This window comes from Leptopilina heterotoma, unplaced genomic scaffold (genome assembly GCF_015476425.1).
Source record: "Leptopilina heterotoma isolate Lh14 unplaced genomic scaffold, ASM1547642v1 Lhet_89, whole genome shotgun sequence".
Classification (NCBI taxonomy): domain Eukaryota; kingdom Metazoa; phylum Arthropoda; class Insecta; order Hymenoptera; family Figitidae; genus Leptopilina; species Leptopilina heterotoma.
Window position 1 is genome coordinate 1,112,314 of NW_025111192.1, and position 17,901 is coordinate 1,130,214.

Here is a 17,901-nt window from a genome sequence, read left to right on the forward strand (position 1 = left end):
TTACTTGCAAAAAGAAAAAATAACTGTAAGAGGTAAAACGAGATTATTATTATAGTTTCTATAAAGATAATTTTTGTAAAGTAGAATTTTTTTTATTTTTTTCTAATTATCTTTAATTTGGACTCTATTTTTTCCGAGCAAGATTGAATTGTTCAGATTTGAAAAGTAAATTTGCAAAATTAAAAAAACGAATTTATAATAATTTTTTTGCATTGCGCCATTTTAAAGATATTTTTTAAAAAAATAAGGAGAAAATTTGTTAGAATGGACAAATTAAAAAAAATGTTAGAATTAACTAATTGTTAATTACACTCAGAGAAATATTTATTTGAATCAAATAAAATTTTATTTGCTTCAAATAAAATTGTATTTACTTCACATAAAATTTTATTTACTTCAAATAAAAATTTTATTTTTACCGAATGAGATTTATATTTAAAACAAATAAATAATTTTAGTAGCTTCTGAGACAAATACATTTTTATTTAACTCAAATAAATTATATTTAGTTTAAATAAAACTTTTCTCTGGGTGCACTAAATTATTTATTTTTTATGTAAATAAGTAATTAATATTGTTATTTAAATAACTAATAAAATTTTTTAAGCATGAATAGAATTTTTATCTGAATAAAATAAAATTTATTTTTTCTTTATTTAAAAATTTATTTCTATGCTTTTCGTTTATTTTAAAGTTTAATTCCATGTTTCACTGAATTGTTCAGATTTAAAAAAATAAATTTTATTGTAGAATTGATTAACTTTTTTTATTATTAATATTATTATTTTTTTTTGCAATGTGTATTTTTAAAAATATTTTCAAAAAAAGAAGAAAATTTTTTAGAAATTAAGAAAAATGTTACAATTAAATAATTGCTAATTACACCCAGTTTAATTAAAACTAATTTTAGTCAAATATATATGTATTTATCACAGAGTTTACTAAATTTATTATTTGTTATTTAAATAACTAATTAATAAATTTAAATAAAAATTTTCCTTAAAACAAATAAAAATTTTAATTGAATTAAATAAAATATCTTTGAATCAAATCAAATAAAATTTCTTTGAATCAAATAAAGTTTTTTTGAACGAAATAAAATTCTTTTGAATCAAATAAAGTTTTTATTTGAACCAGATAAAATTTATTTACACCAAATAAAATTTATTCTGAATCAAATAAAATTTATTTTGAATCAAAAATAATTTATTTCAACGAATTAACATTTTTTCCTGAATCAGATAAAATTTACTTGAACCAAAAAATATTTACTTGAACCAACAAAAAATTTACTCGAACCAAATATAATTTATTTTGAACCAAAAAAAATTTACTTGAACAAAATAATATTTTTTTCTGAATCAGACAAAATTTACTTGAACCAAAAAAATATTTACTTGAACCAACAAAAAATTTTCTTAAACCAAATAAAATTTATTCCGAACCAGGATAAAAATTTACTCCAATCAAATAAATTTCGCAGAATTATTTTTCCAAGCAGGCATTAAACTATATTGTCAGAATATGTCGCACACTGGCGCATATAAATTTCTTTTCGCACTATTATACGAGTGTTACATTAAGTTCAAAGGTCATTCATTTCCATAATAACTGTATTGTTAAACATGAAAATTTTTGTAATTTAATTATTTTTTCCCCCTTATTTTTAGATTATACAAATTTTTTTTTTTTTATTTATCTGAATGAATTCCCTTAAATATAAGGCGATAAGAGAAAATAAATTAGGTTACAAAGTGAAAATAACTTTTTTTTGAAACTTAAATGACAAGTGGAAATCAGATTCAAAGAAAAGGTATAGTATTCATTCCTGTGGTGGTTGAAGGTGGAACAACAGTGGGGGTAGTTCGAAGGCTTAAAAGGTCTTTGCAAGGCTTTTACTCCCCACAGTCTTTATAAGAGAGTGAATTAGTATTGAAGTATAAGAAGTAACGCGTGAAAATCTTGCGCGGTTCATATGATTTTATTTCGAAACATAATTTAATTTTTGTAATTAAGATTAAGAAATAATTTAATTAGAAAAGTTTAAAAAAAGTTTTTAAACAAAAAAAGTTACACTTTTTCGCTAAAAAAAAAATTCGAAATGGTAAATAAAAGTTAATGCCGTGAATAAGGAGAGAAAATTGTTTTTCGTGTTCTTCTTTTTTTAAATATAACAGTGATTTTGAAAGATAACAAATATTTTTATTATCTGGTTTTATTGGTTTGGAAAGTCGATTGTTATATCGAGTTAATATTAATCATGACGGAATTTATGAGGATTCGTATATTATTCACTCTTGCTCTTTTATTATGCGCCTTCTCTTCAGTTTGGTCCATGGCACTCACAACTTTTGGAAAGTCGAATCCTCAAAATCAAAATCCTACGCCTCCGCCAAGTTTCGGTAGGTATTTCATTATTTTATTCAATTATTATTATTAAAATTATTATTATTGCATTTTTATCATTAATTATTAATTTATTAACAATGTTAACTTGTAATCAAAAAATATAATTGAAAGTATTATTAAAAGTACAACTAGAAAAATTAAATATTTGCCTCACAGTTAGAAAAAAGTTCTTCTTGACAAAAAAATCATTTGAAAATTATTTTTTTCGATTCAAAAAAAAAATTATTTGTTTAAAACAAGTTTTCCTTGATTTAAAAATAATTTTTTTATTTCAATCCAATTTTCCTTGATTCAAAAAGAATTTATTCCTTTCAAAGAAATTTTCTTGCATTTCAAACATTGTAAATAAATAAAACAATAAATTGTTTTCGATTCAAAGAAAATTTACTTGTATCAAATAAATTTTCTTCGATTCAAAAACAATTTATTTGTTTCAAAGAAATTTTTCTTTTTAAATTAAAGAATCATTATTTTGCCTCTATTAACACTGAGAGAAAAAATTTTATTTAAATTTAATCAAATATAATTTGTTTGAGATAAATAAAAGTGTATTTGTCTCAAAGCCTACCAAATTATATTTATTATAAAATAATAAAATTTATTTGATTTAAATAGAATTTTATTTGGACTTAAAAAAAATTATTTCTTTTAAACAGAATTTTATTTGGTTCAAAAAAAATTTATTTGATTTAAATAGAATTTTATTTGGATTTAAAAAAACATTTCTTTCTTTTAAACAGAATTTTTTTTTTTTTGGTTCAAATAAAGTTTATTTGTTTTATTTTGATGAGAAATAAAGCAAAATCCTGTTATGAATTTTATTCTTGTCAAATAGAATTTTTAGCCAAATAATTTTTTTTGTACCTACCAAATAAAATTTATTTCAAACTAAAAACATTTATTCCATTGCAAATTATTTTTTTTTATTCAAGGAAAATTTATTTGATTCAAATCAATTTTCTTTGATTCAAAAACAATTTTAAAAGAAAAAGTTTTGTTTTGAAGAAATTCTTTCTTTTATTAAAAAAGTAATTTCTTGCAGTCAAAGAAAATTTGTTTAAACCAAAGAAATTTTTTTCAGTCAAAAAACTCTCTTTTATTTGAAAGAAAAATTTATTTTCAATGAAAAAAAGTTTAAAAAACTAATTTCTTTGAAGTTAAAAATTATTTCTCTGGGTGCAGAGTTTACTAAACTTTTTTATTTGATTCAAATAAATTTTATTTGGACCAAATAAAAATTTTATTCGTCCCAAATAAATAATTCAGTAGACTGAGAAAAATAGATATATTTTTATTTAACACAAATAAATTATTTTTAGTTTAAATAAAACTTTTCTCTTGGTGTATCATTATTATTATTATTTATTTTTTTTCTTATAGTATCTTGATAATTATTTTGCTATTATTTTGCCATTACTTTGCCATTATTTTTTCATTGTTTTGCAAATAAAAATATTTTCATAAATTTGCAAAATTCTACTTAACACTAAACTAATACAAAATAATTGCACTTTTTTAATTTTTGAAAAATTCCAATAATTAAGTAAATAATAAATTATTTCAATTTTTAATTTAATGTAAATAATAAATTATTTAAATTTTTAATTTAATTTAAATTATAAATTTTTAAGTTTAACTAATAATTTAAACAAAATAATTTCTTCTTTCATATTGTACAATAAACAGAATATTTGTTTAAATGCACATTGCTTGATAATGATCTTGCTGCAAAAGTTCATGGTCGTTATATCAATAAATTTTATTATTAACAAAAGATTCTGCCAAATCATCATAGTAATGATAAAAATTTCTCGTTCAATCCCTGATCACAACAATAGTTTGCCGAATGTAAAGAAATTTTCTCTATTATTAAAAAAAAAAAACTGTTTATAAATTTTTTCTTGTAAAATTACTTTAATACACGATATTGTTGATTAATATGCGCAAAAATTTATTTTGTAAAAATTTCTTTTCAGTATTAGTAAAATTATAATTTTAGAGAACAAAAAATAGAAAACAAAAAAAGAATGGAAAAAATGTTTCTATTGTTCGTTAATTACAAATAAATATGCACGGTAAAATGTAATTTTGAAAATTTAACTAATTGCTACCTCCTCCAAGTTTTTTCCATAGAGTTAAATAATACACGAGAGCTAAATACAACGTTGCAATAAGAATTCTGCATATCTTAAAACAGAATCTTACGTCCGAGTGTCAAGGACACACATACTAATATTTTGTTGAATACCAGGGTTGCAACCCTGAAAAAACAACAACCTACTCTGGAAAATGTGTAAAAAAAACATTTTTTTTATATTTACAGATTTTTATAATTTTATTATTTTAAACCAATTTTTAATAAATTCAAAATCTGTCGATCTCGCATTTTTTTGTTACTCTAATAAATTAATTTTATTACAATTTCTTCTTTCCCACCCAGAGAAAATTTTTATTTAAACCAAATAAAAAAAACCAAGTAAAAAAAATACAAATAAAAAAACCAAATAAAAAATTTTAATTTAAACAATTAAATTAAATATTTTTTTAATTAAACCAAATTATATTTGAGTTACATAAAAGTATATTTTTCTCAGACTCTACTAAATTATTTATTTGTTTTAACTAAAAATTTTATTCGACACAGAAACAATTTTTATTTGAACCAAATAAAATTTATTTGAAACAAATTAAAAGTCTGAGTAAAAATTACCTTTTTTCTGAGTGTGTGAAGGAAGATATTTTTTTGAAACTTTTTTTTGGAAAACAAAAATTTATATCCAACTTTCTATCATGAATAAAATTTATATCAATTTTCGTAATTAAATTTACAAACCATCATAACGAACATAAACCTTTTCAGCTTGTAAAATTCACTATTATAGATCATTTAGAATAATTTTTAAAAGTTCGCATAATTTTAAAAATAATTAAAAATTTTCCCTACATCTACGAATCACATTAGAAAAAAAAATTGCTATTTTTTCAATAGCTGTAAAAATACAGCTTTTTTTAATCGTAAAATTATCTTGAAGTGTCTTTATTATTAGGCTGTTTAAGATTTTTAATTTGACTACTTTCAAAAAGGTTTGAAATCTTTGTATAACAATTGTAAATTTAAATAAAATATTTTAAATAAATAATAATAAATAAAAACAAATAATTATTGTAGATAATAATTATTTTTAATTATAAATAATAATTGTAATAAAGTTGTATAATAATTTATAACAATTAGAATTTTTTTGTTAAATTATTATTTCTATAAACTGATTGCTTTTCCTTAGAAATTAATGTAAAATCGCACAATATTAAAAGTAGATAATTTATTTTTTTAATTTAATTTTTAATATAAAATAATTTATCACTGAAACAAAAAATTTATTTGGTTCAAAATAATCGATTACTTGTCTATTATCAAATAAATATTTATTTCAATCAAATAATTTTTATTTTAGTCAAGTAAATTGTATTTGCCTCAAATTCTGAAATTATTGGTTCAAGTAATCAACTTTTAATTAAATCAAAATAAATTGTATTTACAATTAAAAATTATTTGATAATAGACACACACCGATTATTTTGAATCAAATAAATTTTTTTTTCACTTTAATTAAATTTAAAAAATGTACCTAAGTTTGCACACTCAGAGAGAAATTTTATTTAACGCAAATATAATTAATAAATTAAATTAAATTAATTCATTTGAGTTAAATAAAAGTAAATAAATTTGTCTATTCGAAATTTATATTCAAACGCAATAAATTACTACAATTATTAGTAATCGGTAACAATTATGAATATAATTTTTTTTATTTTAGTTGGAAAAGCTCGTGAGTGCAAAACGCAAGCCAACTGTGAGGGGATACGAAACACATATTGCATGACCCATCCTCAAGACAATATCATGCGGTGTCTTTGTGGAGATTATAATGCACCTGACAATGGGTTTTGCACAAATAAAGTACAAGGTAAAAATAATGCCACAAATCTTAAAGACATTTCAAGTTTAAAAAAAAAGAATAAAAAAAAATAAATAAAATAAAAAGGAGAAAGAATTTTTCTCGAAATCTCATTAATCAAAATCAGATATTCCAAATTTACTCCTGGGAATAAATTTTCTTAGTATAGGAAAGTAAAAAAAAAATATTTTGAAGGTCACTTCTTCAAAATCAAAACATTTATACGCAAAGAATGTAAAAATAGAATTTATTTTATGACTCTCTGAAACTTTAGAGTAGTTAAAATCAGTATGCAATTCAATGAAAATAAAAATATCGATAATTTTTTCTATCTTTAGCTGTATTTTCTATTTTTTGTCGCAGGCGAATTATTTGTTTTTTAATATTTTTAATTTTTATTTTAATATTTTAGTTATTTTTTAAATATTTAATTTCAATTTCAAATTGATTCAATTTTAAATTGATTTCAATATTTTTGTTTTAATATTTTAAATATTTATTAATTATTATGTTTCTAAAGTTTCGAACGTTTAAATGAACGACAATTTTTTTTGTTTTTAATTTGCATTTTAAAAGAAAAATTATTTTATACTAAAAAAAAATAATTTTTAGCTAAGTAAATTTTTAATTTACATTATTTTTCATTGCAGTAGAATAATTTTAAAAAAATACTTAAATAGAAAGAAAAATTAGTGATATTTTTATTTACTTCAATTAATACTTTCGATATTCTAGAGAAATTTATCGTTGTTCCAAGTAAACGTTTTTTTTCCGAGTAAAGAAAAAATTTTTTTACACTTAATATTTAACTCAAAAACGTATACTTTTTCATTTTACATAAATTTTCTCATACTCTGGAGTAATGTAGCCTTTTAAAAATAGTCAATAATTAAAAAATAGAACAATTTTCTCTTTAAAACCATATTTACAATAACTGATAACATTTTTAGTGCTCTATGGAAAATTATATAGGAAAAAACTTGTAAAAATTATTGCGAAATTATTCTACTTTTTCTTCTCGGAGAAAGAGAATTATCGTAGAAAAATAACTTTTTCTAAAAGTTTATAGAGATTATCAATTTATGGTATATTTCTTGTGAAAATCATACACAGAGAAAAAAAGTAGGTGCCAATTTGAAAACATTATTTCCTTCGATTTTTTATAGATATTTTTCCGCAGAATTACAGATAGAAGCTGTAAGATACGAATATAGGTTACTCATTTGTCCGCGTCAGAAAAAATGATTCTTAACTTTTAAGTCTCTAAAGTATGAATTTTAAAAATGCAAAGGTGTCATTTTCTATTACTTTATGAGAACACGTTCTTTTTTTTATACTGGCATGCGTGTATAGAATCATTTACATTCACTGGTGTATTTATTTTGCAAAGTACGTAAATGAAAATACTCTTGAACTTTATAAATTTTATTTGAATTTTCCTAGCAGTTTTATTGATTCCGGTGGAGAGAAAAGAATTCTTATGTCAATGAATTATTTTTTAAATTAAAATGGAAATTTTGTTCTTCAAAATTAAAATTGAGACAAATTTTATTTTTTAAATTGAAAAATCAATTTTGTTTTTGAAATTAAAAAATAAATTTTATTCTTCAAACTAAAATATAAATTTTATTCTTTAAATTAAAAACAAAAAATAATTTTCCAAATTAAAAACTGAATTTTATTCTTCTAATAAAAAGACAGATTTCATCCTTCAAATTAAAGTAACACAAATTTTATTCTTCAAATTAAAAAATCAGTTTCACTCTTTAAATTAACAAATCAATTTTACTGTTTAAATTAAATAAAAAATTTAGTTTTTCAAATTAAAAACTGAATTTTCTTCTTCTAATTAAAAGACAAATTTTATTCTTCAAAATAAAAAATCAATTTTGTTTTGTAAATTAAAAAATAAAATTTATTCTTCGAATTAAAGTAAAAACAAATTTTATTCTTCAAATTAAAAAATCTGTTTTAATCTTTAAATTAACAAAGAAATTTTATTGTTTAAATTAAAAAAAAAATTTATTTTCCAACTTAAGAGACAAATTTAATTCTTCAAATTAAAAAATCAATGTTGTTTTTCAAGTTAAAAATTAATTTTATTCTTCAAACTAAAATATAAATTTTATTCTTTAAATTAAAAAATAAATTTTATTCTTCTAATTAAAAGACAAATTTTATTCTGCAAAATAAAAAATCAATTTTGTTTTTTAAATTAAAAAATAAATTTTATTCTTCAAATTAAAAATCAATTTTGTTTTTCAAATTAAAAAATAAATTTTATTCTTCAAACTAAAATACAAATTTTATTCTTTAAATAGAAAATAAATTTAATTTTTCAAATTAAAAACTGTACTTTATTCTTCTAATTAAAAAACAAATTTTATTCTTTAAAATAAAAAATCAATTTTGTTTTTTAAATTAAAAAATAAATTTTATTCTTCAAACTAAAGTGAAACAAATTTTATTCTTCAAATTAAAAAATCACTTTTACTCTTTAAATTAACAAATCAATTTTACTGTTTCAATTAAAAAATTAATTTTATTTTCCAAACTGAAAGACAAATTGTATTCTTCAAATTAAAAAAACAATGTTGGTTTTCAAATTAAAAAATAAATTTTAATCTTCAAATTAAAAAAAAACAATATTTTTTTTCTACTTAAAAATTGAATTTTATGCTTCCATTTGAAAAATAGATTTTATTCTTCAAATAATAAAATCAGTTTTACTCTCTAAATTAAAAAATCAATTTTACTCTTTAAATTATAAAATAAATTTTATTTTTTAAATTAAAAAATCAATTTTATTCTCCGAATTAAAATATCTGTGTTTCAAATTAAAAAATAAATTTTATTCTTATTCATAATAAAAAAAATCAATTTTGTTTTTCTACTTAAAAATTAAATTTTATGCTTCAAATTGAAAAAAAAAATTTATTTTTCAAATTAAAAAATCAGTTTTACTCTCTGAATTAAAAAATCAATTTTACTCTTTAAATTATAACATAAATTTTATTTTTTAAATTAAAAAATCAATTTTATTCTTCAAATTAAAAAATAAATTTTTCAAATAATTTAATTTTATTCTTCAAATTAAAAAATAAATTTCACTAATAATTTAATTTTATTATTCAAATTAAAAAATAAATTTCTCAAATAATTTAATTTTATTCTTCAAATTAAAAAATCAATTTTATTCTTCAAAATAAAATACAAATTTTATATTCTTTAAATTAAAAAATCAATTTTATTTTTCAAATTAAAAAATGAATTTCACTAATAATTTAATTTTATTCTTCAAATTGAAAAACAAATTTTATTCTCCAAATTAAAAAATAAATTTCACTCTTAATTTAATTTTATTCCTTAAATTGAAAAAAAAATTTATTCTTCAAAGTAAAAAATTAGTTTTACTCATTAAATTAAAAAATCAATTTTACTCTGTAAATTGTAAAATAAATTTTATTTTTTAAATTAAAAAATCAATTTTATTCTCCAAATTAAAAAATAAATTTCACTTTTTAAATTAAGAAACAAATTTTACTCTTTCATTTAAAAAGTAAATTTTATTTTTCAAATTAAAAATAGATTTAATTTTTCAAATAAGAATTGTTTCTTAGAATAAAATTTCAAACACCCTTTTTGTTTCGATTTGAATAATTTACAATTTGAATAAATATACAATATCAGATTATAAGAAAATATTTCTCTCTGAAAATAATAGCCTTCAATCTGTAGAAATTAAATTTAGTATCAAAAAATTGTGTAATGTATATATGAAAAAAATTTAATTTATATGTAAATTTTAGTGAAGCAATTTAGGTGAATCGCCTACAGTAATCATCAAATAAAGTGTTAGTTCTATATAAAGGTACCTAACAAACTTCACTGGGGTTGATAAGACACACAAGAATCATTGGTTGCATGGCATGAAGTAATTAAGAACAAAAGTTACACAATATCGATCCCATGCAAAATCTATGCCAATAATAATGGTCACATTTACTTTAATTACTTTTGACGATTTGCCACGGACACAAATCAAAATGATTAGGGGGCGTGAATTGTCTTTCAATCTAAGTAATTATGCTCCAGATTTTTTCATCGCCTTTCTCTAAAATTTATTTCTATTAATTTTATTTTCTTTCTCAATTAATTAATTTTTATTATAATTTATTTATTTATTTATAGCCGGGATAATTCTTTTTATAAAAATAGTATTTTCAACAATCTTCAAAAATAGTAATAAAATTAAATAGAAAATTATTTATTGATCTGAAACTATTTTTTATTTATTTATTTATTTATACATAATTAGTTTGTTATTAAACCTTTATTTTCTTAATTATTAGTTATTAATTATTTTATTAAATTAATTTTTATTACTTTATTTATATATTGATGGACTGCGGGGAATTTATAACAAATAAATATTGATTTACTTAAAAATGTAAACGAGACACTTTATATTTATTTATTTTTTTTTGTTTAATAATTTTCTTGTAATGATAAAATCATTATTTGATGAATAAGAAAATAATAATGTACTAATTTGGATAATGAATAATAAGCCATTAAGATAGAAAGAACAAAAAAAGTTTTCTCTTTTCAAAAAATGTTAATAAATGTAAATTTCATCAGATTTGAAAAACTTTTTTTTTCCAAATAAAGCTAGATGATAAAAATTCATCACGCGCTAGAGCGATTACGAGTAAACAGAAAGAATATAGAAGTGATATTTGTTTTCTAGAAAAAAAAGAAAAACTTAATATTTCTATACTAAATAAAATGATTAGTTGCTTAGAAACAAAGTTATTAGAGAGAAATAACAGAAAGGAGAGCAATTACTGATAGAATCTTCTTTCCCATAAAAAATAATTTTTTTGGGGAGAAAAATTATATTGTCAGTATTTTGAATAATTGCTATTTTTTAATAATAATAATAACAAATAATATTTGTAATAATATTAATCAAAATTTTTTTATTAAAAAAAATAAAAATAATAAGAATAAGAATAAGAATATTATTATATTATTGTTCAAGGCTTCGTACTCGTTAATTAATTTTAAAAAAAGTACCAAAAAGTGAATAGTAAAAAATAGCAATTTAAAAATTAAATTTAACAACTAACAAAATCGTTTGAGTCGATTCACAAAAATCACAGAAATTTGTTTCTGTATTTCCCTGACTTTTTCCTGATTTCAATAAAAAATGTTCACTTCTTTCTCATTCTGGAAATAATTTCAATTCTAAATTTTTCTAAAACTCACATTTTTTCCCAATTTTTAGTTAGAATTCTTCAAAAAAACAATTATATTTCAAAACAAATTTTGAAAAGTAAAAAAATAAAATTACAACTGTAATTCTTTAAAAATTCAATTATTTTTTTGGAATTTTTAAATAAAACTATTTAAAAGTTTAAAATTTTTTAAAGAAAATATTAAATTAATAAATTTTAAAAATAAATATTTAAATATCATTGCTGTTTTTCAACAATACAATTTTCCAAGATTTCAATTTGAAAATCTATGGAAATTTAATTATTTCTAAAAATTCATATGCTTCCAATATTCAATTATTATCTAAAATGTTAATTGAAATTAATTTTCAATTTAGTTCTTAGAAATATGTACGAGAATTCAATTATTTAAATACAAAAATAAAGCATTGATTCAATAATTGATTATAATTCTTAAAATTAATTCTTATTTTATCAAAATTTTTTTAAATAATTGATTTTTTTCGAAGAATTTTAATAAAATTTTTAAGAATAATAACAATTTTCGAATAATTTATTTAAAATTGTATTAAAAATAATTGAAATCCTGCGAAGAATTTTTCCATTTATGAAAATAATTGAATTCTTGTAACAAATATTATTATTATAATTTTTTCAATTAATTGAATTTCTGTGAAAAATTTTTAAAATAATTGAATTTTTGAAAACAATTAAATTTTTTGGAAAAATTTTATTAAAATTTTAAAAAAATAATATTTTGAATAATTAATTTCAAAATTCTTTTAAAAATAATTGAAATTCTGCAAGGATTCTACTACATATATTAAAGAAGATAATTGAATTCTTGCAACTAATTTGATAATTTTTATTAATAGATAATTTAATTCTTGTGAAAAATTTAATCATTTGTCAAAATAATTGAATTTTCGTGAAAAATTCTCTTCAAAATTTTAAAAATAATTTACTTTTTTCAAGGAATTTAATTACAATTTTTTTTTTGAAAATAATTAAAATCCTGCGAAGAATTTTATTGATTTTGAAAATTGAATTCTTGCAACGAATATTTATCAACAATTTTTTAAAATTGAATTCCTGTGACAAATTTTATTACATTTAAAAATAATTGAATTCATGTGTTGAATTATATTAAAATTTTCGGAAATAATTAAATTTTTTTTTGGAGCAGTTTTTAAGAAAAATTTTGAAAATAATCGAATTCTTTCGAGGAATTTAATTACAATTGTATTGAAAATAATTGATTTTCTGCGAAGAATTTTTTTTATGAATATAATTGAATTCTTGCAACTAATTTTATAAATAATTTTCGTAAAGGAATTGAAATCCTGTGACAAATTTTATTACTTTTGAAAATAATTGAATTCATGCGTAGAATTTTATTAAAATTTTCGGAAATAATTGAATTCTTGATAAGAATTTTATTCACATTTTTTTAAATAATTGAATTCTTTCGAAGAATTTTATTACAATTATTGTATTGAAAATAATTGAATTTCTGCAAAGAATTTTATTATAATTGTTGAAAAAAAATTTTTTTTAAATTATTTTTCATGAGAAAAATTTTGAAAATAATAATTGAATTTTTTCGATACAATTGTATAGAAAATAATTGAATTTCTGCAAAGAATTCTACTATTTGTGAAAACTATTAAGTTCTTGCAAAAATTTTTATTAAATTAATTGAAAATAATGACATTTCTTCGGAAGAATTTGATTAAAATTTTATGGGAAAATTGAATTATTTAGAATAATTTAATTAAAATTGTATTTAAAATAATTGAGGAATTTTATTCAAATAGTAGATATTGAATGTAATTAAATTTCAGCGACAAATTTCATTATTTGTAGAAAAATAATTGAATTTACGCGAAAAATTTTCTCAAAATTTTTGAAAGTAATTGAATCGTGATAATAATAATAATCTGAACAAAGGTGGGCAGAAAAGCGTTAATCCGTTAATCGTTAATTAACTTCGTTAATTTTTTCGTTAACGATTTAACTTTTAAGTTAATTTTAAAAACAGTTAACGGACTTGTTAACTTCCGTTACATTTCTCTTTCGTTAACTAAGGTCCGTTAAATTTCTTTTTTTTTTAATTTTAATTACCCTACTAAAAATAAAGTCACAAAGCGACAGAAATTTAGTCAGAATCTCTGATGATTTTAAATTGCTTTTGTTATGATTGCAGCCACAGAACATCAGACTTAAGTCATATGTTTAAGCATAAAAATTCAAAAGTAGTCAGGTTTTTTATACAAAGTCGACACCCTCTTTTACCTGGAAAAAGGTCAACTGACAGTCATAAAATTGAAGGAAAATCTTTTTATTTGTTTACGTTTATATTTATTTAAACATTATACTTGTTTTTCATCGACTTAGAATTCTAACGTTATGTTCTTATTATTTATACAATACGCTGGGTTAGTGGAAAAAAAGGACACCTCGAATTTTGGTTGAAAAAGAGGACACCTCGCATTTTAGTTGAAGAAAAGGACACCTCGAAAATATTAATTTTATATCAATTCTCGTTTGGCGATACTATGTGTAATGTAATTGTTTTTTGAGTTTTTGTAATAGAAGATTCAAGAACATATTATCTTCATAGTTTTTTGAGCACAGAATCTCATAAATCAATTAAATTACACATATTATCGTCAAACAAAAATGCATTTAAAATTAATATTTTCGAGGTGTCCTTTTCTTCAACTAAAAAGCGAGGTGTTCTCTTTTTTAACCAAAATTCGAGGTGTCCTTTTTTCCACTAACCCATTTAATATCCTTTAGAACTTAAATTCAAAAATAATATTCTTTTTTATTTATCAATTACGGTTTTCGAGATACGTTACAGTTTCCTTAAAAAATGTTTTTATAATAAATTTTAGATATTTGTAATCGTGGAGATTTTTAGATTCTGAATTTATATTGATTTCACTTGAATGTTAAAATTGCAAAACTTTTGAGCAATAAAAATCAGGTTGGAGACCCCCGAAGCTCATAACAAAAAACCCACGATTCTATTGTGAAAAAAGGGATACGCACAAATTTGAAGTTTTAACGGTACTTTACATTTACCCACTATATTTTGGTGGGGGCTAAAAATAAAAAAGATGAATTCAATGAGAAATAATCACAATCCATAATAATCAGGATTCAACAGGAGCATAAAAAACCCTTTAGTCAGAATTAACCAAAAGCTTCAGAAAACGTTAAAGTAGTCACAAAACATCAAATTTTCTGACGTTTTCTTATTATTCCTGATTTTATTTTTAGCAGGGTATCATAATAAAAATATTTTGTCGAAACTTTAGTTGTTTATTAAAGTAAACATGTGTCTCTTAGATTTGATGTAAAAAAATAAAAATTAATGAAAAAGAACATTTGTTTTTTTGTACATTAGAATGCAATTACGAATTTTTTTAAATTTATGTTAACTTTAACGGTTAACGTTAACTTCCGTTAATTTTCTTGTTCGTAAACGGATTAACTATTAACGAAGTTAACTTTTTCACTTAACGAATTAACGATTAACGACGTTAATTTTTAGGTTAACGGTGCCCACCTTTGAATCTGAATAATAAATAAATATGAATATAAATAATAATAAATAAATATTTAAAAATTTTAGCCGTGGGAGCACCTTGTAATTATGATTCTGAATGCACTGATGGTGCCCAATGCATTCAAGGAAACAATACGTTGCCAGGAAAACGATGTTATTGCAAAGAAGGATATTTCGAAGATAATAAAATGTGCAATGGTACGTAATACGTATTTAACTATTTTTAAAAATTGTAAATATAATTTACAAAATTGTTATTTACAATATTTAAATACTAATTATAAAAATTAGTTATTATAAAATTTGTATAAAAGTATCTACAAAATTAAAAAATATTAATATTCACCTCTCACAATCACTTAAAAAAATCTTTATTTTTGCAGGAGCTCCTAGTCTAGGAATTTCAACACTGACTTTATTCACCATCTTTCTTATATTCGGAAGATCCAACATCTAAGAAAACGAATACAAAATTTATTAGGTTTCTAGATAATAATTATATCACAAAAAAGAAACATTAGTTTTCAGTAATTTCAAAAATTCCAAACAGTGAACCATTAAAAAAAGAAAAAGACTTGTTTCATTCATCATTTATGGCATCATTATTTAAAAATAACTCTAAAAATTTTTCGTCTGCGAATTTTTATTATATATATATTAATACTATATTTGAAAATCTAATCGCATTTCATAACACCAAAAATGCCTTCTAATACGAAATGGAACAAGTAATATAGATTTTATAAAAAAAAATATTATTAATTGAATAAAATTCGATAATTTAATTATTATTAATATAGAATATTATTTAAATATAGAATAATTATAAAATTATTCTATATAATTAATTATTATTTCTTAATATTAATAACGTCAAAAATCAATTTTGATTTTATCCGTAACAAAAATGAGATTTTCTAGTTTAAAGAACAAATAATACTCGCTTTATGAAATTTTATTTATAGAATATTTATAAAATATATCATTTATGGAATACTCGATGATTCTTGACTGCTGGTCAAGTCAATAAATTGAAAATGTTGACTAAAGTTAACAAATAGAAAATAGTTGTGTGTGCAAATCACGAATCAATTTTAGAATTACTACTAAGTCCGTTTTATTTTTAATTAAATTAACTGTGATTCATTAAATGTGAATTTAAAATATATTTAATAGAAGTATATACACTTTATTAGAAGTAATAATAAAAAATTCACTCGTATTTCTTTCTAAAATAGAATGTCTTGTAATATTTGTATTCTCCGAAATTCACACAAGTGCACTTGTATGCTTTCATTTATAAATTTAGAGAGAATTCTACACATTTTATAATTGTTAAAAATAGACAAATTAATTTCTATTAGTTATCTTCTTACCTTTAAACTGTTTTTCTAGATTTCAACTACTTAACAAGTTTAACTGATATTTGAAAAGAAGTCAATTTCTAGTTTTGAAATTATAGTCGAAACTGGACTTTTTAATGTCGATCGAAATCTTATTTATGTCGTAATTTACTGTTTTGTAAAAACCAACTGCGTTACGGTATTTCCAGTTTGTCCACCAAATGAAAATGTCTTTGTAGGAAGTTCGAAGAGGAAATTAAATTCTGTAAATTATTATTTAGTAGTAGTATATATAAAATTGAATAGATTAAAAATAAAATTTTGTTTCTCAAAATTTTCGCAAATTTGAAAAATTCTTCTTCTTCATTAGTTGTGTATAAATAATTGTATCATTTTTTCTGAATAATATTTAGTTTTCTTGAAAGAAATGTTCTCTACTCACTTTCCCTAAAATGTTCGATCAATTCGTCCTTCGTCCAGTTGCAGGAAGTTAAGAGTAAATATCCTCCAGGCAAGAGAATTTTGTGAATATTTTTAATATACTTTATTCGATTTTCCTTCGGGTTTTCAGGATTGAGGCTAATTGCATCATATGTGCCTTTATCGTGAGCAAGTTTAAAATCATTTGGTAAGGAATTCGTCTCATCGAGAATGTCACAGACTTGTAGTTTCACAGAATTTATTTTATTGTCTTTTAAAACAGCATCTGCGAGATCTATTGCCTTCTGGGAATAATCAACTCCGACTAAATTTTCAAAACCATTTTCAGCTAAATCAACCAAAAGCATTCCATTACCACAACCCAGATCAATTATTTTCTCGTCTTTTTTCATTTCTAGCCTTGAATTTATACAACTGAAAATTGAGAATAAATGTTAGTTTGTTTTCTATACAGTTTTTAATTAATAAATAGTTAATTAGTTACTTTACTACTCTGGAAGCATTTGCATTTCCAAACCAAACTTCTCCCGAATCGCCATGATCCTTGAAATTTTCGATTTCTAAAGCATAAGTCTTCTCCCAACTGTAATGGAGATTTTTCGTCAATTTTTACTTGTAAATAAATAAATACTTTCTTCGTAAGGACACAAAAAGAGTAAAGTAAATTTTGCTTTTGAGAATATTTAAGTAATAGTAAATACTCACAATTCCAAAGTACCCAACTCTGAAGGATCTAATTCTTTCTCCATATTCGATATCTTCGAATGTTTCGAATATATTCGTTTTTCCAGTGTATTGAAAATATTGAAATAAATTATAAAATGTAAACAACAAATTGTTTCAATTTATAATAATTGTAATGATTCACGAAAGCTTACACGTGACAATTGTGTATTTGTGTTGTTGTCAATCACCTGTTTACGAAACACGAA

At 20.6% G+C, this 17,901-nt stretch overlaps 2 protein-coding genes across 2 annotated transcripts; one reads left to right on the forward strand and one right to left on the reverse strand.

The window, feature by feature from the left end:
• Nucleotides 1-1,888: 1,888 nt before the first annotated feature.
• Nucleotides 1,889-15,981, forward strand: LOC122511667. Its single transcript, XM_043627069.1, has 4 exons — nt 1,889-2,402; nt 6,228-6,377; nt 15,252-15,383; nt 15,569-15,981. The coding sequence occupies exons 1-4, from the start codon at nt 2,261-2,263 to the stop codon at nt 15,640-15,642; spliced, it is 498 nt and encodes a 165-aa protein (XP_043483004.1). The 5' UTR covers nt 1,889-2,260; the 3' UTR covers nt 15,643-15,981.
• A 350-nt stretch (nt 15,982-16,331) lies between these two features.
• Nucleotides 16,332-17,896, reverse strand: LOC122511666 (EEF1A lysine methyltransferase 2). Its single transcript, XM_043627068.1, has 4 exons — nt 17,675-17,896; nt 17,454-17,552; nt 16,971-17,383; nt 16,332-16,791 (listed from the first exon to the last, which is right to left on the reverse strand). Exons 1-4 carry the CDS (start codon nt 17,716-17,718, stop codon nt 16,697-16,699), a joined length of 651 nt encoding a protein of 216 aa, XP_043483003.1. The 5' UTR covers nt 17,719-17,896; the 3' UTR covers nt 16,332-16,696.
• Nucleotides 17,897-17,901: the final 5 nt, after the last annotated feature.